The 27214-nt window shown below is 39.4% G+C and overlaps 1 protein-coding gene across 3 annotated transcripts in view; it reads right to left on the reverse strand.

Annotated features, from left to right (window-relative positions):
• The window catches only part of fmn1 (formin 1), a 386619-nt gene that overhangs the window by 306075 nt on the left and 53330 nt on the right, over nt 1-27214 (reverse strand). The window contains exon 1 of one of the 3 annotated variants that reach the window (XM_063050982.1): nt 1184-3393. The exons of the other annotated variants lie outside the window; for them this stretch is intronic. Coding sequence (XP_062907052.1) covers nt 1184-2545 — 1362 coding nt within the window. The 5' untranslated portion in view covers nt 2546-3393. Of the gene's footprint in view, nt 1-1183; nt 3394-27214 lie in introns of those variants that run through there. 3 annotated transcript variants of the gene reach the window in all.

Genomic DNA, 27214 nt, shown 5'->3' on the forward strand with positions numbered 1-27214 from the left:
TCCTGCATCCAGTGTCAGAAGTGTGCCTTTGACTGTGATTTGCTTTAAAAATTTGCTAAAGATGGAACCTATGAATTAGCAATCAAACTCATGTATAGAGAGAAGGACAAAGTAAGTGAACATGTTGTGAAGCAGTTATTGACCTAAAAATAGTAGGTGGAACACATTTTAATTTCTACCTCATTGTTTGGATCCGGGCTTGACTGAGGCTTTCACTCTACAATCATACATGGAGAATACAGCAAGGAGCATTAAGTCAGTCATTAAAAACATAAAAATAAAATCAAAAAGGAACATAATTAAAACCACCTGAGTAAAAATAAATTAAAAATGATCCTATATGTATAGTTCTGCATTGGGCATCATTAACTGTGAAATTTCCACAGAAATTAACGTAGAAAGAGGATGAGAATTCGAGATCAGACAATCCAGTGGGTGACTTAAAGCTAATTTACATAAAAGTTCAGGGAACAAGAAAACTGCCAGTGGTTAACTACAGAAAGCCTAACTTTTACAAAGGTATGTGCAATAACATGCAAATGGTAAGCATACATTATATTATCATGGCAAACAAGTCAATCTGTTACAATTTGACAAACGCAATATTTATAGATGAGTAACACTTAGAAACAACTCATTATTTTTCAAATGGAAAATAATTTTGGTTGTTAATATAACCTCTGTTTTCATAACACGTACTACCTAAATGGCAGATTTTTAAAGTACATATATACTTTTTCTTACTACACCTGTCCTCAGTAAAGGAGCAGGAGGAGTTAGATTCACATACCAATGTCAAAAACTATTAAAATGAAATTAAACTCGTAATTTTTCCTACAAGCAACAGAAATTCTGCAGATGCTGGAAAACCAAGCAACACACACAAAATGCTGGAGGAGCTCAGCAGGCCAGGCAGCATCTATGGACTGCTGAACGGTCTCGGCCCAAAACATCGACTGTACTCTTTTCCATAGATACTGCCTGGCTTGCTGATTTTCCCTACAAACCTATTTTGAGATTTTATTATATACCCAACATCATGTGTTGATTGTGCTTGTCAAAATCGTCAATCATTTATATTTTCAGAACTCAGACCATTTAAATTTAAACTAGTAACTGTCTGTTAATATTTGATAATATAACATAGGCTCTCAAAATATAAGAGTAAAGGGTTTGAACATACGGATTTTCCTTCTGTGGATTCTGCGGGTTTTTTCTGTTCAGAAGATGGCTTTAGGAATGATCTTTCAAATATAGCTTTTAAGGATTCCTTTTCTTGCCTTTTTTTCTTTTTCAGGCTTTCCAGATCCAGTGAATTAGCTGTATCTTTTTTGACAGTACGGCCCGAGAAAAAGGATTTGAAACTTTCCAAAGTATTCTCACTAGGGGCACGAATAGGTGCTTCAGCTGGTGGTGGTTCTTCTTGTGGTGGTTCTTTTGTCTTTTCAGAATTCTTAGATTCATCAGCAACATCTGTTTTATCACCCGCATTGGGTGCATCAAAAATTAACTGACTGAGCTGCTCCAAGAGTCCCGAATTCTTCTTTGGCTCCTGTGGCCTTCCTTCATCTTTTCTCTTTGGTAATGATTCTGCCAAGAGTTTTGCTGTAGATTTTTGTCCAGGTTGAGTCAATTTTAACATTGCCAAATCAGTATCCTTTTGTTTAATCTCTGAAATTGTCTCCCTTGTCTCACCTGTAGCACCTTTCTTCAATAAACGCAAGCCACTAAACAGAGGAGGCATTTGAAAGGCTTTCTCCATCTGTGTAGCAGAACCTTGGGTAGAACTGTTAGAACTGTCAGTCGACATAGGTAATGCCAAATCATTCCCCGACTTAAATAGTGATTTTTGTTCTTTTTCGGTATCATTATTGATGTTTTCTGTTTTACCTTCAGGTTTAGAAGTTATCTCGGTCTCCTCTGTTTCAGTAATATCAATGATTTCCTGTTGCTGACTTGGTGTAGGAGCCTCATCCTTTTGTAAATTATGCTCTGGAGTGTGCTTTGAATTTTCATTACTTGTCAATGCAACTTCAGTTTCACTGATTTGTTTCTTGTCCTCTCCAGCTTCATCCTCTGAGTCAGTATCACTTGTTGTTTGAACCCGAATCACATGCACTTTATCATCCAGGTCTCTGATTAATGGCTGTGCCAAAGAACACTCAGGTTCACAGGATATTTTTTGCTTTTCGGTACTTTCAATTTGAGTTTCGTCATCTGTTGACTTTTCTCGCTCTGTGTTGATTTCTTCTGTTTCTTCTTTTGCTTCAGCAACAACCTGCTCATCAGGCTTAGTGGTATCATTCTTCTCCTTATTATTATCAGATGCGGTGTTGGGACTTAGAGAGCGATAGAAAGTTAATAATGCATTGCCTTGGTCAACTTTTTGTTTTGCTGGTTCTGAGATTGGCTTAGTCCCACTGCGTTGACCCATAAACGGCATTTTCATTGAAAATGCAGAGAATAGTGATGAAGCAGCTTCAGGGGCTGGAGCTGCTGAATTTTTGTCCTGATCCATTTCAGCACCACTTATATTTTCTGTCATATTGCTACTACTAAGCAAACTTATAACTGCCTTTCTGAAATGTTAAGTAATTTAGCACGTGCCTTACAGCTGCTGCTAATAGATTACTGGTTTTAATATACACAATTTCCAAAATCTGTATGATTCTAAAGTGTACTTCAATGTTTGTCCTCCGTAGCCCCAATCACAACTAGTTTATTATATCCCCCAAACTAAAAAGTAAAATCTGTGAGCACTTAATGAAAATAGGACTTTCAGTCTCCTACAAACAAACTAGCTGTCTGACAGCATCTATATACTAAAGGAATATTGCTGTTGCTGTGCTTTCTGCTTCAATAATAAGAACAAAAATACATTTTCAGCTACCTCAAAAATCCAACAGATTAATAGAGTTATCCTAATTACATGCAATTTTCTCTCCACCCAAAATTAAAGTGTAGGAAGAAATACTGAATACCCTGACTGAGAAGGCCTATACCTTCAAACTGAACCTTAAAACTACAAAAATTTGTCAAGCAAAGTTAAATTCCGATACAAAAGCAGAATGAACTTCTGAGAACATCTTTCCTGTTGTTTCTCCAGTCTTTAAGGTTTCTTCACTGGCATTCCAAAATCCAAGAGCTCGGCAGGGAAAGATTAAACAGGCTTCGCCAGAGTCTCAAATCACCCATAAAGTTCATACTGGCGTGAAGCTAGAGGGCTGCAGGCCTGAAATCACCGGATAACTCTGCATTCTGAACAGAAGTTGAAAATCTAAAGTCTGACAGAGAACACAAGTAACCTTCCTCCTCCGGCGACTTCCAGCCTTCAGCTGGAATGCGAGTTTCCGGCTTGACTGTGAACCGTAAAAGCCCACAGAACTGGTTTCATATTTCCAAATCCTTCAACTACTTCCGCAGTCCAGGCAGGTAGTTATCAAAAACCCCACCCAGTATGAACAGTAGGAGTAGTGAGCAATCTGACAGCAAGCGTAGCTGAACAACTAAAAGTATTTGCTATGTAATCAGAATATGAAGGACTACAGCTTAAAGAAGAATGCACAGCAACTCACTTTTTCCCTTTCTGACTCAAAACCACTTAGTTTTTCCAGATCGAATTCTGTGAGCCTCTCTTACTGTGGAATGACTGATCACATCAGACTACAATATTTTTTCAAAAAAGTTACGTCTTCATAACATCAACAGTAAGAAGTTATAAGAACAGATGAAAAATGCCCTTAGAATTTGGAATAAGTAAATATAGCTAAATATTCAGACAGTGAATATATGTCGAGTTAGGGGGAATGTTGTTTGTTTATATTATGGGCAGCTCCTGACTTTGCAAATAGCTGCTAAAGAAAGTCAACATCTGTTAACTGTTAATTCAATAGGACCTACTCTAAAAGAAATAGCCACAGAGAAACAGCTTAAATTTAGAACAATATGCAAGCTATATTTCTCAATTCTCTGCTCTTGAACCAGCTTTTGAACAATTATAGTAGATTCTGCATTAACCACATTATCTTCACTTTTGGTTGTGTAAACAAACTTGCATGGTTATCAGAGCTCAGCTTTACATTAACCAATGCTGGCTGAAAGCTCTTCACTTTTCAAGGATTAAGAATTCTAAATTCAACATTATTATACTTTGTAATTATTTCTGCCTTACATCCATATCCAAGTAGCAGAGAGAAAAAAGGTAACTGTAATGCAAGTAATTCAGAGGACTAAAGCGCATATAAATGGAAGCTCAATTCAACTTTTTTCAGTTTGGGAAGTGACCGATAGCAGACTTACAGCAGACCTTATGCAAAACAGTGGAAAAAAAAGATGGATAAAGGAAGTTTTTTGTAAAGAAAAGGACAAAAAGATTTTGTACAGAGTGACAGAGACAGACCAATGGATATGAAATGCAATGCAAACCTGCTTACTGACAGACCTAACTGAGCAACCTCAGATAGCCTCATTTCAAAAGGGGTGTTAGTAATTTAAAAATGTTCATTAATTATTAACAATAGCTTGATCTCAATGTTAGCCCAGAATTCACAGGGTTAGCTTGTAAAAGTAGTGATAGTGAACAGAAACTGAACATCTGATATTGTGATCTCACTGCATATATAATAGCTTCACAGCTGCTCTCCTGACCAACTCCTTGGAAACATGTAACATTAGACATCAAGTTTATTCTTTTCTTAAACTGAGCAGAATTGTGCCCGTCTTCTTCTTGGTATCTTAGAACTGCTTTCAGCTTCCTGCTGTTTATAGATATCTGTCTCCTAATAGGTCCTGGATTTCCATTTTCTGGTAATGATTCCCAAGAGTCACTTCACAGGTGCTAATTGTAATGGACCTGGCTGTAGTCCAGACTCTGAACACATTACTGCTCCAGTTTGTTGGAAAGTTACATGTTATCAATGAGACACTATCTTTTAAATATCTGCTTCTGTTGTTCTGGGGTTAGGCTGATGAAGATTACAAAGCAAGTTATGTGGTAGTTAGTCCCAGTTATTTGAATGTGTCATGGTCTGACTGGCACATTCCACCTTCCAGATTCACACTCAGAAGTTCATGTAATCCAAGAAGTGCCAGCTCCCGAATCAAAGGTTTTACCACAAGGTCTGCTGCCAGGCTTTCTGGTGAAATAGTGTTAGCAATGACAAGATTGTGGTCCATGTAACAAGCAAGTCAAAACAACACCTCCATCCGAATTAGCTTTCACTACTCCCTGTTTACCAACAATGCTGCTACTAGAGCACTACCATTTTTTCTAAATCAAAGCACTGAAATTATCCAAGTGTTCTGTTTGTTTCCATTCAGGATGCAAGCCAGCAATTTCCTCCAAAGTTATGACCTATGTATGTGTTTTATTTCCATAGCAGGAATACTTGTTGCTGAGACACTAGATAGGTTCAGTCTTGACAGCAAATTTCACCTCATGAATTTTGTGTTGTCCTCTTGCTTGTCATACTTCTCTCAGGGCAGGCTAAGGAGGGAAACCTCACTAAACCCCAAAGGAAAAGCTAAAAGTTGTGGTTAAAAACAAAATCTATGATTTAGTGGTACAAATTGTGAAGGTGTGAATACAACTTACTGAAAACTAGTTCTCAGTGCTGTCAAGGCCACCTTTGGCACAAACACCCAAGGGCCACTCCACTAACAGCCATATTAATGCCAGAGAGATGCCCAGCATCTGCTGGAAGGAACACTTCAAGGAATTTATCAATCATGTACTTATCAGTCCTTGCACAACACCATCATTTGACAACAAAGATTAATAAGGAGATGCTGTAAAACATTGGACCACTTGGACAACAGCAATACCTACGTCAGGCCGCTGTTTATTGATTACAGCTCAGCATTCAACACCACCGTTCCCTCAGTACTGATCAATAGCCTTTAAATTCTGGACCTCTGTAGCTTCCTCTGCAACTGGATCCTCGATTTCCTCATCGGGGGACCAGAGTCAGTACAGATTGGAAATAACAATCTCCTCCTCGCTGACAATCAACAGGCACAAGGATGTGTATATAGCCCACTGCTCTACACTATGGCTGTATGGCTAGGCACGGCGCAAATGCCGTCTATAAATTTGCCGACAACACAACTGGTGTCAGCAGAGTCTCAGATGGTGACGAGGAAGCATACAGGTGTGAGACAGACTGGCTGGTTGTGTAGTGTTGTCATAACAACAACTTTGCACTCACCATCAGTAAGATTAAGGAATTGACTGTGGACTTCAGGAAGCAGAAGTCATGCACAGGTCTTCGTCAAGGGATCAGCAGTGGAAAGGGTGAGCTATGTCAAGTTCTTGGGTGTCAACATCTCTGAAAATCTATCCTAGGCCAATTATGAACACCACAACAGTGGCTATAGTTCATTAGGAATTTGAGAAGATTTAGAATGCTGCCAAGGACTCTAGCAAATTTCTACATGTACCAAACAGAGCACTCTAACTGGCATCACCACCTGGTATGGAAGGGCCACTGCACAGGATCAGAAGAAGCTGCAGAGGGGTATAAGCTCTGCCATCTCCATCATGGGCACTAGCCTTCCCACCATCCAGGATGTTTCAAAAGGCGAAGCCTCAAACATGTGGCACTCACACCCAGGATATGCCCTCTTCTCATTACTACCATCACAGGGAAGGTACAAGAGCCCAAAGACACACACTCAATATTTTAAGAACAGCTTCTTCCCTGGCATTCCCATCAGATTTCAGATATACCTCATTATATATATTACAAATTTGCCCTTCACTCCACATTGACAAATAGAATACTGTGCAAAAGACTTAGGCACCCTCACTATATATGTGTCTAAGACTTTTTCCACAGTACTGTGTGTTGTGTGCATGTGTGTGTATATATCTTTTTATAGTTGATAATATATTTTATGTATTGCACTGTACTACTCCTGCAAAATAATAAATTTCATGACATATGTCACCAGTAATGAACCTGATACTGATTCTGAAAATGTAGACCACTTTTCACACCTCAGGATCAACTCTAAACAAATACAAACATAAGTGCTTGAAAATCCAAACCTCAACACCAGCACAACATCATAAAATAGAACTTCCATTTCAAGTTCTACCACTAAGTTTATCAGGTGAACAGAGGAAATTGTTCAAGAATGTGCTGAAAGCTTCTATTAAAAGATACAAGATCTCCTCTAATTCATAGGAATCCTTGGCCAATGGCAATGGAGGAGGAGCACATGTAATGATATTAACAATCTCAAGTCTATTCACTTGGAGCTCAAGGAAGCTCTGTGTTAAATGGCAGAAGAGCCACTTTCCCAAAATACCCACTTACTTTCCCAGAAAATCACTGACTGAACCATCTATGATAGTATACTCGACTCACACATTGGTCTCACTGACCCCATCAAAACCTCCAGAATATGCATGGAAATAAATCATTCTGAATAATAAATATTTTCCAAGAGAGAAAAAAAACACTTCTTAGTTAAGGGCTGCCATTACAGCAACACAGTCATATCTTAGGGTTGGGCATTCTCAAAGGCCCAGAAACAGCAGTAGTTGATGCAGACCAACTTGCAGCTAAATAACAGTGTCTCATGATGGACAAACAGTTCAGAGGAGGCCTTACCTGGGCAAAAGGTATAATTCTGTATTATGCCAAAATACCAGTGTCTAAGGAGATTCAGGACATGATGGCAGGTGGAGCACATTAATGCACTTAAAGTGGTAGGGAAATGCAGTATATTTCCACTATTTACACCAACCCACATTAATCTTAACTTTTATTCTCCTCAAAATCTCAACAACATCCTCTACTACCCCATTTCCACAGTTTCTGCCACTCATCTTCCATTCTGATGAGAGGCCATAGACCCAAAACTCTGTTTCTCTTCCATAAATGCTACGTAACTTGCTGAAGGCAAGACAATGCCTAAATTTCATTTGGAGTTTGTCAACTAAAACTTGAAAACTTCTACAAATGTACCATGGAGAGCATTCTAACTGGCTGCATCACCCTCTGGTATGGGGTAGTGGTGGGGTGGAGGGGGGGAAGTGAAGCAAGTTGCAGAAACTTGTAAAATTATTCAGCTCCATCATGGGTATTAGCCTCCATAGTATCCAAGACATTTTCAAGGAGTGGTGCCTTAGGAAGGCAGAGTCCATCATTAAGAAACCCCACCCCTAGAACATGCCCTCTTCTCATTGTACCTCCATCCAGATGGTAACAAAGTGTGAAAGGCACACACTCAGTGATTTAGGAACAGCTTCTTCCCCTCTGCCATCCGATTATAAATGGACATTGAACTTGTAAACACTACCTCACTACTTTTTTTTTGCACTATTTTAAATTAACTATTTAATATACATATATATGTGTATGCTTACTGTAATATCAGAATCAGGTTTGTTATCACAGGCATGTGACGTGAAATTTGTTAACTTAACAGTAGCAGTTCAAGGCAATATACAATCTAGCAGAGAGAGAGAAAAAATAAAATGTAATAATAATTAAACAAGTAAATCAATTTATGTATATTGAATAATTATTTTTAAAAAATGTGTAAAAACAGAAATATTGTATATTTAAAAAAGTGAGGTAGTGTCCAAAGCTTCAATGTCCATTTAGGAATCGGATGGCAGAGGGGAAGAAGCTGTTCCTGAATCGCTGAGTGTGTGCCTTCAGGCTTCTGTACCTCCTACCTGATGGTAACAGTGAGAAAAGGGCAGGCCCTGGGTGCTGGAGGTCCTTAATAATGGACGCTGCCTTTCTGAGACACCGCTCCCGAAAGATGTCCTGGGTGCCCAAGATATATATATAATATATATACACATATATTTACTGTAATTCAGCTTTTTCTCTATATTTATCATGTACTTCATTGTATTGCTGTCACAACTTTAACAAATTTCACGACACATGGCAATGATATTAAACCTGATTCTGAACCTTTGGCACTTATTTTAAGTTTTCAGCTCCCATACTACATTTTCAAGACCAAGACCTTTCATCCAAAATTAAATTTATTGACCAATGCTTAAGCAAGGTACATGTGCCTGGAAGGGGTAGAAGAAATGATAAATGCAATTAAGTCATAAACAGAAATAACTGTGCCTAAGGGGATGGCAATGGTATGGATTACGAAACAAAAACAGTGGTTTTAGAGGAGGTGACATAGAAATGAAAGAATGATTACCAACCTTTATTGTCCAAAATATGGGAGATTTTGTCACGATCTGAAAAATAAAATTGCTTGAGCCCAGAAGCCTGATAACAGCTGAATGGAAAGGCAAGGTGCTGTCATGAATCTATCAAGTGTATGGAGATTTAAAAAGGCAACATTCAGAAGTGCCAGGTTTTGCTTGTGGATTGAGTAGAGGCATTCTAGGATCATCAGCTTTTCACTTTTCCCTACATTTGTCCAATAAAAAGGAACATAGAATGGTATTAGGCTCTTCAACTACCATGTCTCTGGTGACCATGATGCCAATCAAAAATAATCCTATCTTTCAGCACCTTGTCCATACCATACTGTTTCCTGCCTGTTCATATGTCTGTAATGCCTCTAAAGCAGGGTTCCCAACCTTTTTTAATGCCATGGATCCCTATCATTAACTGAGAGGTCCGTGGACTCCAGGTTCGGAACCCCTGCTTTAAAGTATCGCTATCATACCTGTGTCTACCATCTCCTCTGGTAGCACATTTCAGACACCTACCACCCTGTTTAAAAAAAAACTTGCACATCTCCTTTGAACTCCTCCCCCCACACCTTAAACCCATGCCCTCTCATATTTGACATTGGCACCATGAGAAAAAGACTGACTATCCACCCTATTTTATGCTTCTCATAATTTTACACACGTCTGTTAGGTCTCCCCTCATCCTTGCTTACCCCAGAACAAACAATCCAAGTTCTGTGATGCAGGGTGTTGACTCAAAACATCAATAATTCCTTTGCATTCCCCATCAACAACAAAAAATGCTGTTGACTGAAGAGTTCCACCAGCATTTACTTTTTGATCCAAGTTTGTCCAACTCTCCTTATAGCTGATATATTTCAACCAAGATAACATCCTGGTGACTGTCTTCCGCACCTTCCCCAAAGCGTTCGTGTCGTTCCTGCAGTGTAGTGACTAGAATTGTATTGAGTACTCCAAATGTAACCTAACTAAACTTTTTATGCAGTTGTAATGTGATATTCTGACTTTTATACTCAATATCCTGAATTTTAATGGTAAGCATACATTATGCTTTCATTACCACCCTATCTACTCCTTTTGCCACCTTCAGGGAACTATGAACTTGCACCCAAGATCCCTCTGTACATTAATGCTTCTAAAGGTCTTCCCAATTACTGTATACCTTTCCCTGCATTTGACCTCCTGCATTTTCGTATTATCAACAAATTTAAAGGAGAATATTGGGGTTTTGTTAGACTCCATTTGACTCTTCCAGGGAAATCAACCAATTAAATAAAAAGGAGGTGGAGCTTAGGAGGATGATGGCACCTAATGGCAACTCTTTTGCTTGCATCTTCGGAAACAGCTCTATTCTATCTTTAATATCTCTTTTTTCCCTTTTCAGGGTTGTTTTGAAGACCCTGACCTGGAGTTACACACTGACTTCAGTTCTTTACGGAAATGGAACCCGCTCTTGAGGCCTCATGGCCGGCCGCTTTTCAATATGCCAGGGACGTGGCCCGGAAGATTAGTGTGCCTTCAGGGTGTCAAATTTTCATGGCTCTGGAGGCGGGTGGATTCAAGGCCGGTGCTGCAGCCTGATACGTCTTGGGACTCGGATGATCATAAGCAGCGAGCTAGCTACTGGCTGTGTGCCCAGAGACCTGAGTTCTTTGGGCACAGAGCTCAGGAAAAGCGACGCAATGGACTTTTAACACCATAAATCAGTGAGTTACTTTGTTATGTCTCCCCTCTCGCTGTGAAACAGGGACACCTCGTTTTCCCTTATATAAGAGAGAGAGCCGGTGGGATGTCAAATTACTGGTTCAACGAGTAGTCTTTGGGCCACTGCAAGTTTGTGTCTTCATTGATACTTGCTGCATGCTTGAGTGCTCGGTGGGGGTTGCCGATGCTTTTTTTTAAACCGGTGGGGGAGGGGTTTGTTGCTTTGCTGCTGTTTATGTGCGGGATGGAAGAGCTGGGGGGCTTTGGGGTTCTAACATTTAACTGTCATTCATTCTTTGGGGTACTCCCCTGTTTGTGTGGATGGTTGTGAAGAGAAAGAATTTCAGGATGTATATTGTATACATTTTTCTGACATTAAATGTACCTATTGAAACATGTACGATAACAACTCAGAAACAAACATAAAAGAATAAGTGGAACAAACAGTGAATGCTAATCCTTTTAACTTCATTTCCTATACAGGCGAATACTATCAAATTCTCCTGTAATAGCAGGCTGATAATTTCTTTCCTTAGTTAAGTTAATGCCTTACTATATCTATTGTATGTTTAGTTGTGTGCTTTTCTGTAGTTGCCAAGTGATACACCAGAAAAGAGGTAACATTTATAATATTAAACAGCAATTTGAAACACTGAATTATTACTATGCTATTTTCACAAATTCTGCACACATGGTCAACACTTTCACATTGAAATACAAATCAGCATCAAATGTAGATCAAGAATTCCTATGTTGAGCCACAACCATCACAAAGACCAAATCAATATCACTAAAATCATTTGCATTTATAAAAATATAGCAGAAACGGTCATTACTTATACACAAGTAAGATTTACTGCATTGGGTGGATCCAGTTGAAATGGGTGTGTCAATCAAGGAATTTGAATTCCATTTCAATGTAATCATAACACAATTCAAAACAAATAATCATGTGATCAATATCACTAAAATCATTCCTATTTATAAAAAAAAGTAGCAAAAACCATCATTGCTTATAGACAAATTAGATTTATTGAATTGGGTAGATCCAGACTTTATGGGTGTGTCAAACAAGGAATTTGAATTGATTTCAGTGTAATCATTACCCAATTCAAAACAAATAACATTCTTGTCAAGTATTTCTGGCACATCATACAAGGATGCAAGTACAGGTTAAGTTTGTATTACAATTGTTTGGGTAACAGAAATTCAGCCTGAGGGAATTCATAAATCACCATCAAAAATCTGAGATAAAGAATAAAAGGAACCAGTCTCATGAAATATGTGTGAAATTTAATGTTTTTTTGAACTTGCATTTCTTGATGCATGGACAAATTATGCAATTTTTGCATTACAGAATATAGCGATAGGAATGGCTTATTTGTAATGCAACCCCCTGACATAAAGCGGAAATGGGGTGGGGACTGTAGGGATATATGATGCAATGTCTTTTTCATTTCCCTAATTTATAACTACACTCAATGGACAACTTATCAGGGACCTCCTGTCCCTAATAAAGTGGTCACTGTATATGCCCATGGTCATGTGCTGCTGTAACAATTCACTTCAAAAGTTAATATGTTGTGCATTCAGAGATGCTCTTCTGCACATCACTGTTGTAACATGTGGTTATTTGAGTTACTGCACCTTTCTGTCAGTTTGAACCAGTCTGGCCATTCTCCTCTGATCTCTCTCATTAACAAGGCACTTTCACCCACAGAACAGCAGCTCATTGGAAGTTTTTTGTTGTTTTTTTTTGCAACATTCTCTGTAAACTCCAGAGACTGTTGTGAGTGAAAAGCAGATCAGCAGATGCTGAGATACTTTGGCACCAACAATCATTCCATGGTCAAAGTCTCTTAGATCACACCCCTTCCCCATTCTGATGTTAGGTCTGAATAATTAAACCCGTTGAGCATGTCTGCATGTTTTTCATGTGTTCAGTTGTTGCCACATGATTGACTAATTAGATAAGTGCATTAATGAGCAGGTGTACAGGTATACCCAATAAGGTGGTCACTGAGTGTAGGTATGAATTCTAAGTTTTTTAAAAAAATCCATTCAGATAATTCTCTGCTTTTCATGTACACTTTCTAAACCTATCTCTTAAGTGCAACTGATTGTGTAAACCAAACTTAAAATTGGTAGCTTAAATAATCAGAGTAAATGGGTATTAGCCTCTGTAGTATCCAAGATATCTTCAAGGAGCGGTGCCTCAGAAAGGCAGCATCCATTACTAAGGACCTCATCACCCAAGATGTTCTCATTGTTACCATCAGACAGGAGGTACAGAAGCCTGAAGGCACACACTCAGCAATTCAAGAACAGCTTCTTCCCCTCTGCCATCCGACTTCTAAATGGACATTGAACCCATGAACACTACCTCACTTAAAAAAAATTATTTCTGCACTATTTTAATAACTATTTAATATTCATATATACTGACTGTAATTGATTGATTTTTTCTTTCTATATTTCTCTTGTATTGAATCGTACAGCTACCGGTAGTTAACAAATTTCGTGACATATCCCAATGATATTAAACCTGATTCCGATTTATTTTACAAACTAATAAAAAGGCCTCAAAACCTTTTGATATTAGCTATCGGTGCATATGCACAGAAATACTTATACCAAAAAAAATCACAAGAAATCAAAAATATTATCTTACTCATCAAAATATTATATTTTCATTAACAAGAGAAATGATACAAGTCTTCATTGAAGCTATCCAAAAGATACTGCAGAAGTAATTCCACTGAATGTTCACAGTCTAGGTCAATCCAGAGGAAAATAGAAAAGTTTACTCTATTGGTCATTTATCTAGTTGAGGATTTAACTGCAGGTATTTAACCTATTTTGACTTTACTTTTGTTTAAAATAGAAGTTATCCAATCAAAATTAAAATACTATAAACTATACAGCTCAATCAGAAAAACCCAAATGGAAAATGAGACACCCAAACAGAACAGGTAAACATAGAAAAAGCAGTGAAGCAAAATTCATTTTTTCTAAACATTGGGAAGGAGATGCACAGCTTGTTCACAGCTAACAAATATTATATACAGCCTGTATGAATTTGCCAGATGCTGCAGAGAGGCAGGCACCTTCTGCTACCTGGGAACTACAGCATGTTTACATTCACATTTCCAATTTGGAACTGTTCAGATTACATGGACCAGGAAGAGTTTTAGAAAACTCACTTGGAGAATATAAGATGTGAAACACTGTTCAACAGCACACATAAGATAGAATCTAATATACAAATTTAACAATAGTGCTTAAGATTACTTGTCAGTGAACTTGATAGCAGCTACTAATAATGATAAGTTTTGCGATCATATGGGATGAAGAAAGGTGTTACGTTTTCTGGTTATATCAGCTTTCGAGGTGGATTCTCCTTCATTTGGTCAGATCATTCCTGTCTCACATCCTTGCTATTCTTTGCCCATCCTAGAGTCCACCCTCTCTATTCTTAATCTTCATAACTTTGATGTAGATGTAGTTTCTTTCCCAGCATGATTTTATAAAGAATAAAAGCACTAAAACTGGAATTTGAATAAGAATTCTTATAATTTGCTCAAAAATGTTTTTGAGTGAGCGCCAGCCTTGCTTTTATCTCAAACAACTCACTTAGTAATAGCTACACCCATGGCTGTAGACAAGGGCTCGAATCAACCAGTTGTCCATTTGACACAGAGTTTTTGGAGGGAATTACTGCAAGATGAAACTATCATGACAACTTCTGGCAATGTATCATTGATGATTACTATAAGGTAATTATCACTGTACATTATGAATATGATATTAACAGTAAATGAATTGTTATAGATCTTGGAGGGATATTAGCCTATTCCCACAGAGAATTCTCTAATGTCCTACAAGTCAGAAGTAACAAATTGATCAGAGGACGTTAACGGTCCATTTCAGATTTTATTTACCTAAAGTAATTTAAAGCTCTAGCAGTGCAGGCACTTATGTTCTTAGGAAAGTAAATCAATAACACATTTATTTATGGCAGAGTAAAAACCACTTAAAACCAGGGTATCTCCAAGGGACTCACCATTTGTTTTGCTTTACTTTTAAATTTATTACAATATTTCCCTTTTGTCCCCTCCTCCTTACATCTTAAAACTTATTTATGTCTAACATTTCCCATGCTGAAGAACAATTATTGACCTATAACATCAGTCCGTATCTTTTTCTACAGCTGTTGCCTGACCGGTTAAGCAGCTTCAATCAATGATTTGATGTCCAAAAATCCATGTAATTGGTTAAATTAACCAGAAGATGCTGAAAAAGAATGTGTTGTATTTAAACAACTGTAAATTAAATGAAGTAGACTTGGAAAAGATTTAAAAAGGTTAAAACTGTGTTTTCAGGAGGCACTCTGAAGCCACGTGAATGCCTTCTCACCGGAATCTGTAAACTCGCACTCAAGCATAGCCTTCAATCTCACAAAACCATCAGGCAAGAGAACCATTTTTGGTCCTGTCAAGAATGTAGAACAGGATGCCAAGAACAACACCAGGAGTAGATAGAAATCACAATTCAAAACTACTTTGTAATAGACAAGGCTAAAGCTTTGCAGACTTGTTACATGCAAATATACATGAAACAGAAAATAAAGCAGATAACAAGACCCTGTCAAGATTCCTGTCTTAGAGAATGGCAGAATACAGGACGCAAGCAAGTGCAAAAGATGCAATCACCTTCAGCCACAAGTATTGACCGACAAGTCCATTTTGCTGTTCTGCTGAGGTGCCAAACGGAAGCCACTCTTCACAAGTTTGATTCATTCCAGGTCATTTTAGGAAACAGATAAACTCAACTGGTAGAGTAAAGGCTCTTGAGTCCCAACAACATCCCAACAATAGTCCTGAAAAATCAACTTTCAAAATTAGCTGTACCTCTAGCCAAACTTTGTCGTACAAATATAATACCAACATCTGGAAACTGCAGATGCTCAAATCTGAAGAAAAAAAGCAAACTGCTGGAGGAACTCAGCGGGTCAGTCAGCCTCTGAGGGAAATAGACAGTTGATGTTTCGCGTCTGGACGAGATGAAGGATCTCCACCTGAAATGCTGACTATCCATTTCCATCCACAGTGGCTGACTGACCTGCTGAATTCCTTTCACGCGAGTACTGGGATCTAACAAATTAGAAAATTACCAAAAAATGTCAAATCCAGTCAAGCTAATAATCACCACCAAATTGTTCTCTACTAACACCAAATCATGAGAGTTATCACTGATAGCACTCAACAATAACCTGGATGGTGATATTCATTCTGGATTCTGCCAGAAACACTGGGTTCTATACAGTTTCATAACATTGGTCCAAATCTTTGTTTATGGCAGTTGGCAACCAGTTTTCTATGCATTACCGCCACCTGGTAGACTTCTTGTGCTTCAACCAAATATGTCCTGGAGCTCTCTACTTTAGACAATCTAGTTCAGCCTGCAGTTCTCTATTAGCATAACTCTGTAGTTGCAATTCCTCGTGAATGTTTAATGTGGTCATTAGATAATGCCGCAAAATGCTATTCTTCCCTAATTTTGTCACGTTTTTGCGTAGTTGCATTACCTCAATTACATTGATTTCATCTACATCACTTGTAAGAATAAAATCTTCTTGTTAAAGAATAGTAATTATCGTACGTTATATTTTTAAAATTGCTGTTTTTCCAAGTCTATCTGCTTTTTTTTTCAGGTATTCCTTTTTTTGGATCGTAGACTGCAGTTGTTTACTGAGACCTCGGAGTTCTTCTTCATTTGCTTCCATGTTTTCATTTTATAATCTGAATGTAGATAATTCACTTTGCAACAAATTCCTTTTCCTTTTGTATCCTTGTAATAATATCCTCCATTTTCCAATCTCTTTCCAATTCACCGTTGTTTTTGTCGGGTACTTCTATTTGTTGTTGGAGTTCTGCACGTTTACCCTGGGCTTCAACCATAAAATCTGAGGATTTTCCTTAAGTTCTGAAACATTTCTTAAATTCTTGACCATTTGCGATAAATGTACTGCCATTAAGATTCTATCTCCTCTGCCTGTGAACTGTTGGATTCTCCATTCAGCGTTTCTTTGACTCCTTCCCACCTAATCCCTTTAATACCAAGATACTTTTCTGCAGACTTGATGATAATTTTAATTTATCAGTTCTTTTGCTTGTTTGCACTGAACAATTAATTGCATCCACCATAAAAAGCATGAAATCCTTTCTACTCATTAATAGTGTATCCTTATTTTTCATATTACAGCTCTCACAATTCACCAGTTTATTATTCCCTGTATTTGTTTGCTTGACAGCCTCTTTTTCATCAAATTCTTTCACTGCCTCTGCATAACTGATTCCTTGAGTTACTTTTATATACTGTATCTCAGCTGTCTTCTTGCTATAAATGCACCCTCGATAAGCTGTGCTGTGTTCCTCGCCACAATTGCAGCATTTCAGCCTAGCTCCCGCTTCACATTTCCCATATTCATGTTCTCCAGCGCATCTCCCACATCTTTGTTTTCCTCTGCAGACTGCCGCAATGTGCCCTAATTTCTGACATTTATAGCATCTTAAAGGAGGTGGTATATATATTCTAACCGCATAACACATATACCTTAAGTAAACAGTAGTCAGCAATCTCTCTTCATCAAAGTTAATCATTACCGATAAACTATCATTTTCCCATTTCTTGTAACTTTCAAACATTTGGCCTCAATAATTTTTGCTTCTTTTATGTTCTGTTTAATCTCATCTATAGTAATTTTTGTTGGTATCCCCGAAATAACTCCTTTAGTCCACTTTCTATTGTTGGGTATTGAGCATTGTACTTCTTTGCCATCTATTTTACATGATCTTATCACTTTGCCTTGCTGAGCACTATCCTGACAAATCACTAATAGCGATCCATTGCTCCTTTAATCTCGCCTATAATTTTGTTGAGCATCTTTGTCAAACGAATCAGGTTCCAGTCACCAAAAGACACCCCGTCTTCACTTAGTTTTATAATTGCTTTAATCTCATCTTCTTCCCATTGTTTTGCTGTCCTGTTTTGATCATCCCCTGACTCCTCAGAGTTTGATATCCCATACCTCTGCTTTCTTTTCTTCCTCTTTCCATTCTGTTCCTCTTTCCCGCCGACCTCCATCTCTAGTTTACTTCCACTCTCGCCAAAAACTTTCTTCAACAGCTTGGCTCTTTCCTTGATGTTCTCTCTCTCTGCCATTTTCCAGTCACAACTCTACTCCCTTTGGAGTTCTTCTACCTCTCCTGGAAACAGCCAGCCACCAGTGACTATCCTGAACATCAAGACATCATTTAAATGCCTCAACTAATCCTCATAAAAGTGAAGTTAATGGCTATCATGATGCAAGCTCTCCACTGGTTAGAGTTAAACAACACATTGAGTATCCTTGGAGGGCAAGTACATCAATATTGAACAACAGTACCATAATTCCTGAAGATTGTGTCCTACCTCAGTTATCTTCAGCCGCTTCCCTTCATCATGCAAGATGGGGGTTGGGGGGGCCAGATGTTTATTAATGGTTCTAGGGAATTCAGTTTTAATAACAACTGTGGTGAACTTGTCCATGCTCTCATCTATCAAGGCCACTGCAGTATTCAAACATGGACTGCAAAGAGATTTTTCACAGTTCTCAACAAAGTACATTCCAGTGCCCACATGGGCACGTGGCCAAGTGGTTAAGGCATTGGACTAGCGACCTGAAGGTCATGAGTTCGAGCCCCAGCCGAGGCATCGTGTTGTGTCCTTGAGCAAGGCACTTAATCATTGCTCTGCGACAACACTGGTGCCAAGCTGTATGGGTCCTAATGTCCTTCCCTTGGACAACATTGGTGTCGTGGAGAGGGGAGATTTGCAGCATGGGTAACTGCTGGTCTTCCATACAACCTTGCCCAGGCCTGCGCCCTGAAGAGTGAAGACTTTCCAGGCGCAGATCCATGGTCTCGCAAGACTAACAGTTTAAGAATAAGGGGTAGGCCATTTAGAATGGAGTTGAGGAAAAACTTTTTCACCCAGAGAGTGGTGGATATATGGAATGCTCTGCCCCAGAAGGCTGTGGAGGCCAAGTCTCTGGAGAAAGAGATGGATAGAGCTCTTAAAGATAGCGGAATCAAAGGTTATGGGGATAAGGCAGGAACTGGATACTGATTGTGGATGATCAGCCATGATCACAGTGAATGGCGGTGCTGGCTCGAAGGGCCAAATGGCTTACTCACCTGTTGTCTATTGTCTATAAGACTAACGGATGCCTTTAAATATTCCATTTAAAAGCAAGGACAGAAAGGGTGGGGAGAGACAAACATGGATAATTAAGGAAATAAAAGGAAGGCATCAAACTAAAAGCTCATGCGTACAAGGTCACCAAAAGTAGTGGGAAACTGGAAGATTGGGAAAACTTCAAAAAGCAACAAAGAACCACTATGCAAGCAATAAAGGGAAGATAGATTATAAAAATTAATTAGCACAAAATATAAAAATCGACAGTAATTCTTTTATAATTTTATAAAGTAGAAAAGGGTGACTAAAGTGAACCTAGGTGCTTGGAGGATGAGAAGGGGGAAATGATATTGGGTAATGAGGAAATGACCGAGGCTTTGAATGACTATTTTGTGTCGGTCTTCACGGTGGAGGACACGTCTAACATGCCAAAGGGATATTATATAGATGCGATGGGAGGTGAGGACCTCGATACAATAGATATCATGAAAGAGGTAGTGCTAAGCAAACTTGTGGGCCTAAAGATAGATAAGTCCCCTGGTCCTGATGGAGTGCATCCAAGGGTACTGAAAAAATGGCAGAGGTTGTAGTAGAGGTTTTGGTGATAAATTACCAAAATTGTCTGGACTCTGGGCAGGTCCCTACTGATTAGAAGAAGGTGAATGTCAAGCCATTGTTCAAAAAAGGATGCATGCAAAAGGCAGGTAACTACAGGCCGGTTAGTTTAACATCTGTAGTTGGGAAAATGCTTGAAGCTATCAGTAAAGAAGAAATAGCAAGGCATCTGGAAAGAAATTGATCCATCAAGCAGATGCAGCATGAATTCAACAAAGACAGGTCCTGTTCGACAAACTTTGAGGATATAATGAGCACAGTCATAGAGGGGAACAGATGGACATTACTTACTTGGATTTCCAGAAGGTATTTGATAAAGTGACACATAAAAGACTTATCTACAAGATAAGGATGCATAGAGTTAGCATGGATAGAGGATTGCTTAACAAATAGAAAGCAGAAAGTTGGGATACATAGGTGTTTCTCTGGTTGGCAATCAGTGGTGAAAAGTGTGCTGCAGGAGTCGGTGCTAGGCCCAGAACTATTCACAATATACATTAACAATCTGGAAGGGAACCAGGTGTAGTGTATCTAAGTTTGCTGATGACACTAAATTGTGTGGAAAAGCAAACTGTGCAGAGAATATGGAGGATCTACAGAGAGATATAGATAGGTTAAATGAGTGGGCAAGGGTCTGGCACAATGTTGGTAAATGCATGGTCATCCACTTTTTGAAGGAAAAATAGAAGATCAGATTATTATTTAAATGGTAAAAGATTACAGCATGCTGCTGTGCAGAGGGACTTGGGAGTGCTTATGTACGAATCTCAAAAGGTTGGTTTGCATGTGCAGCAGGCTATCAAGAAGGCAAATGAAATGTTGGCCTTCATTGCGAGAGGGATTGCATTTTATAGCAGGGAGGTTATGCTGCAACTGTATAGGATACTGGTGAGGCTGCATCTGGAGTACTGCATGCATTTCTGGTCTCCTTACTTGAAGAAGGATATACTAGTTTTGGAGGAGGTGCAGAGGAGGTTCACCAGGTTGATTCCAAAGATGAGGGAGTTAGACTATGAGGACAGATTGAGTCACTTAGGACTGTACTCACTTGAATTCAGAAGGATGAGAGGAGATGTTATAGAAACATAAAATTATGAAAGGGATAGATAAGATAGAGGTAGGAAAATTGTTTTCATTGGTAGGTGAGACTAGAACTAGGGGACATAGCTTCAAGATTCAGGGGAGTAAATTTAGGATAGAGATGAGGAGGAACTGCTTTTCCCAAAGAGTGGTGAATCTGTGGAATTCTCTGCCCAATGAAGCAGTGGAGATTACTTCAGCAATTATATTTAAGACAAGGTTGGATAGATTTTTGCATAGTAGGGGAATTATGGGTTGGGGGGGAAAGGCAGGTAGGTAGAGAAGAGTCCACGGTCAGGTCAACCATGATCTTATTGAATGGCGAAGCAGGCTCACTAGGCCAAGAGCCTACTCCTGCTCCTATCTGTTATGTGCCTTTATCCTTATGAGCAACTTTGTGCAATAGGTTGGCAGTGACCACCTCCAACAAGAGCAACCTAAACCATGAGCGCTAACATTATCACCACTTGCACACCCATCCTGGGGTTCAACACTGATCTGAATCTTAACTGGATTAGCCGCAACTGTAAGAACGGGTTAGATGCTGGGTATTTCAAGGCAACTGGATTCCCTCCTTACTACCCCAAGACTTTTCATCACCTATGTAGCACGAGGCAAAAAGGTACAGAACCGAGCATACAGCAGTACAGCACAGGGAAAGGCTCATTGGCCCAGGATGATGGGGTGAACTAATTAAATTCATAACTAAACTAAAATAACCCCTTCTGCTTAACAATGTTAATATCCTTCCAATTCCTACATAATTACGTGCCTATCTAAGAGTCTTGAAATGGCTCTATGGTATTTTCCTGCACTACTACCCTTGGCAGCATATCCTAGGCACCTATATTCAGTGTACAAAAAAAAATTACTCTATACATCTCATTTGAACTTACCCCTCTCACCTTAATTGCACGGCTTCTAATATTAGACGTCTTGACCCTGGAAAAGATACCAGCTGTTACCTCTGCTAATGCCTTTCATAATCTTATAAACCTCTTTCAGATACCCCCTCAGCCTTTGCTGCTCAAGAGAACACAACTCAAATGTTTCCAACCTTTCCTTATAACAAATGCCCTCTAATCCAGGCAGAATCCTGGTAAGCCTCTTCTGCACCCTCTCCAGAGCTTTCAGTCCTTCATATTATGGAGCAACCAGAACTGAATGCAATACAAATGATGAGGCCTAACCAGAGTTCTACAAAGCTGCACCGTAACTTCCTGACTCAAACTCAGTTTCAGGATTAATAATGGCAAGCATGCCATATGCATTATACCAGCCTGAGTAATGCACTTTCAGAGAGCTAGGGACTTGAACACCCAAGATCCTCCTTCACATCAACTGTTAGAAACCTTGCCATTAACACTGTACTGTCCCTTTACACTTGATGTCCCAAACTGCAACACTTCACATTTGCCATTTCTTTGTAACATCTGCAACTGATCTGTATTCTACTTTATTCTTTGGCAGTCTTCTACACAATTCACAATGTCATCAATCTTCATATCACCTGCAAACTAACTAACCCACCCATCTAGTTTCATCCAGGTCATTTATATACATCATAAATAGCAGAGGTGCCCTTCCAGATTCTTCGGAACATCACTAATCACAGACCTCCAACCAGAATAATTCACACAGTACATCACTACTTTTTGTCTTCTATAGGCAAACTAATTCTGCATCCAATTCATTGTGGATCCCATGCATCTTAATCTTCTGGATGAGCCTCCTATGAGAGATTTTGTCAAGTACCTTATTAAAATCCATATATACAAAATCTACAGTCCGACTTTCATCAGTCACCTTCATCACCTCGAAAAGCTCAATCAAGTTAGTAAGGCATGACTTGCTCCAGCACAAAGGGCTGCTGACTGTCTCTAATTAGGCCATGGCTTTCCAAAAGCTCATAAAGCTTTATTTAAGAATCCTCTCCAATAACATCTCTACTACTGATAAGAGACTCAGCAGTCTATAGTTTTCAGGATAGTTTTCACCCAATACTAGTGCCTTCTTTATCTCAAAATGCCCTTGCATATCAAGACATTCCCACAGATCTCCTTATTCATATTAACTGATGCAAAGTACTCAATTGGGATCTCACCCACATCCTCTACCTCCAAGCACATATTCCCTCCTATATCCTTGATTGGTTCTATCTAATCCCTAGTCATCATCTTTTTGCTGATGTATATATGGACTGCCTTGCGGTTCTCTTTAATTCTACTTGCCCAGGATTTTTCATGACCCCTGCTGGTTTTCCTAATTCCTTTCTGAGTTCTTTTCTGGCTTCTTTATAATCCTCAAGAGCTCTGTTCGATTTTAGCTTCCTAAAACTTACATATTCTTCCCTTTCCTTCTTAACTAACTTCACCACATCTCCCAACACCCAAAGTTTCATTGCTTTCCCAAACTTGTCCTTTCTTCTTTCTGCATGCCACAATTAAAGAGACATTGGCTTGCGTAGCGGAAAAGAGTGAGTTCAAAGGAAGTGGGCAGGAGCAGTCAGGACATTCCGTGTACACAGTTCCTAAGTAAATGATGGATTGTGCATCATTAGGCACTTGGCAAGGGCCAATAAAAAGATAGGTTTAAGCGGAGCAGCCATGGTGGGAGTGGCCATAGTGTGAGGCGGTCAGTGTTAGAGTGTGGAGCTCAAGCTTTGGCTCTTAGAGTCTTCGATGATGAGAAAGTTTGTTTAAGTATTCTTTTTTCATTCTTTCTTAGTGTGCAGTTAGAGCAGTGGAGGATGCCAGGCAGGATAGTGGAATGCTCCTCTTGCAGGATGTGGGAAGCCAGGGAGACCTTCAGTGTCCTTGATGACTACAGTTGCAAAAAGTGCATCCATAAAGTCATAGAGAAGTACAGCACAGAAATAGGCCCTTCAGCCCATCTAGTCAATGTCAAAACCATTTAAACTGCCTACTCCCATTTACCTGCATTGGGACCATACCTCTTCATACCCCTACCATCCATCTGTTAAAAATTGAAATTGAGCTTGCATGTGCCACATTTGCTGGCAGGTCATTCCAAACTCTCACGGCCCTCTGATTGAAGAATTTTTCCCCTCATGTTCCTCTTAAACTTCTCACCCTTAGCCCATGACCTCTGGTTGTAGTCTCACCCAATCTCAGTGGAAAACGACTGCTTATATCAACCCTATCTATACCCCTCATAATTTTGTACACCTCTATCAAATCTACTCTTGATCTTCTACGTTCTAAGGAATACAGTCCTAACCTATTCGATCTTTTCTTATCACTCCGGTCCTCCAGACCTGGCGACATCCTTGTAAATTTTCTCTGTACTCTTTCAACCTAATTTACATTTTTTCCTGTAGGTAGGTGACCAAAACTGCTTCACCAATGCCTTTACAATTTCAATATTACATCCTATCTCCTGTACTCAATACATTGATATATGAAGGCCAATATGCCAAAAGCTTTCTTTACGACCCTGTCTACTTGTGACACCACTTTCAATGAATTACAGACCTGTATTCCCTTTGTTCTACCACACTCCTCAATGCCCTATCGTTCACTGTGTAAGACCTACCCTGGTTGGTCCGACCGAAGTTAATAGTCCTCACACTTGTCTGCATTAAATTCCATGTGCCATTTTTCAGCCCATTTTTTTCAGCTGATGCAGATCCCTCTGCCAGCCATGATAACCTTCATCACTGTCCACCACACCCCCAATCTTGGTGTTATCCACAAATTTGCTGATCCAGTTTACCACTTTATCATCCAGACCATAGATATAAATGACAGACAACAAAGGGCCCAGCACAGATCCCTGTGGCACACCACTAGTTGCAGGCCTTCAGTCAGAGAGGCAACCGCTCCTTGGCTTCTCCCACAAAGCCAAAGTCTAATCCAATTTATTACTTCATCTTGAATGCTGAGCAACTGAACCTTTTTGACCAACCTCTCATGCGGGACCTTGTCAAATGCCTTGCTCAAGTCCATGTAGAGAACATCCACTGCCTTGCCTTCATCCACTTTCCTGGTAACTTCCGAGAAGAAACTCTATAGATTGGTTAGCCATGACCTAAATGCATGAGGCTGTGCTAACTATCTTTAATTAGTCTACGCACTTACATATCCGGTCCCTTAGAATACTTTCCAATAACTTTCCCACTACTGATGTCAGACTCACCGGCATATAATTACCTGGTTTATGTTTAGAAACTTTTTTGAACAGCAGAACAACATTGGCTATCCTCCAATCCTGTAGTACCTCTCCTGTTGCTAGAGGGTCTGGAGATTTATCCATCCTGATTTGCCTCAGGATAGCAAACACATCCTCCTCTGTAATCCGTTCAGGGTCCATGAAGTTGATACTGCTTTGACTCATTTCTATAGACTCTGTGTTTTTTTTGTGAGTAAATACAGATGCAAAAAATTATTTAAGATCGCCCCCATCTGTTTGGCTCCACACATGGATTACCCTTCTGGTCTTGTCCCTCGCAATCCTTTTTCTCTTAGCATATCTGTAGAATCTCTTAGGATTTTACTTCGTTTTGTCTGCTAAAGTAACTTCATGCCTTCTTTTAGCCCTCTTGATTTTTTTCTTAAGTGTTCTCTTGATGTACTCCATATCAACCTCATTTGTTCCTAACTGCCTATACCTGCTATGCATCTCCATTTCTCTTAACCAGGACCTCAATATCTCTTGAAAACAGAAGTGTTTTATGACATTGTGATTGCTGTTCTCCAATTTACAGAAAGGTCAATCACCTAGCTAGGCTCATTTCCCAATACCAGGTTCAGTATGGCCCCTCCGCTTGTTGGACTCTCTACATATTGATTTAGGAATCCCTCCTGGATGTTCCTAACACATTCTGGCATGTCTAAACCTCTTGCACTAAGGACTTCTCAGTCTTTATCAGGAAGTTAAAGTCACCCACTACAACAACATCATTCTCTGCAATTTCTGCCATCTTCAAAGGGACCATACTACCAAACACATCTTTATCTTACCCCACTCTCTGCTTTCTGCAGGGATCTCCCCCTCCGTGACTCTCTTATGCATTCATCCCTCCCTAGTAATCTCTCTCACTGTACTTATCCCTACAAGTAGACAAAGTGTTACACCTGCCCATACACATCCTCCCTTACCTCCATTCAGGGGCGCAGTCATTCCAAGTGAGACAACAGTTCACCCGTAAATCAATTGGGGATGCCTACTGTATTTGAAGCTGCTATGTGGCCTTTTGATGAGACCCAACTTAGAATGGGGGGGCTACTTTTGTCAATCACCTTTGCTCCATCCACAAAAAATGATTTCCCTGTGCCCAACCATTTCAAATCCAATCCCCATTCCCATTTTGACATGTCAGTCCATGACCGCCCCTTCAGACATGATGAGGCCACTCTCATGTTGGTGGAGCAACATCTTCTATTCCATCTATGGAGCCTCCAACCTGATGGCATGAAGATTGATTTATCTAGCTTCCTGTAATTTCTCCCCCCTTCCCTCTTCTCTTTTTCTATTCCCCAGTCTGGCTTCTCTCTCACCACTTCTCTTCTCCTCACCTGCCTATCACCTCCTCCTGGTGCCCCTCCACTTTTCCATTTTCTCATGATCCACTCTCCTCTACGTTCAGATTCCTTCTTCTCCAGCCCTTTACCTTTTCCACTTATCACTTCCCAGCTTCTTACTTCATCTCCATGTTCCCACTCTCCTGGCATCACCTATCATCTTCTAGTTTGCCCTTCTTCCCCTCTCTCCACCTTATTCCGCTATCTTCTGTTCCAATACTGATGAAGGGTCTTAATCCAAAACTTCCACTGTTTATTCCTTTTCATAGATGCTGCCTGACCTACTGAGTTCCTCACGCATTTTGTGATTGTTAGTTTTACTTTTTGCTAATCGGCCTGCATACATGTTCCTCAATATCTCAGTGGAATCTTCTCCATTTTCTGAATACAAGACAATATCTGAATTAAAAGGGCATGTTTGACTAACATCTCATTTACTATGGTAAGCTATCACTCATTCATAGGTCACTATGGATACAATATACATTACCTTTCTAATCTAACTTGCTGCAAGAAGTAAGGTTGGTATATGTGCGTACTTACATATTTAATATCTTCCACTAAGAGTAAAAAGAAAAACCTATGATAAACTTTAGGTAAATGTTGAAAATTTTTAAAAGGCTAAGCCCATTAAATATTACTGGAAAATTATAAACTGTCCACTCTATCTACATCTCTTATCATCTTATATACCTCCATCAAGTCTCCTCTCATCCTCCTTTGCACTGAGTAATCTTTTTTCATAAGACCCTCTCACTAATCCAGGCAACCTCCTAGTAAATCTCCTCTGCACATCCACTACAGCCACAGCCTTCCTATAGTTCTGTTGCACCAGAACTAAACTCAA

The sequence above is a fragment of the Mobula hypostoma genome, chromosome 1, assembly GCF_963921235.1.
Source record: "Mobula hypostoma chromosome 1, sMobHyp1.1, whole genome shotgun sequence".
Classification (NCBI taxonomy): domain Eukaryota; kingdom Metazoa; phylum Chordata; class Chondrichthyes; order Myliobatiformes; family Myliobatidae; genus Mobula; species Mobula hypostoma.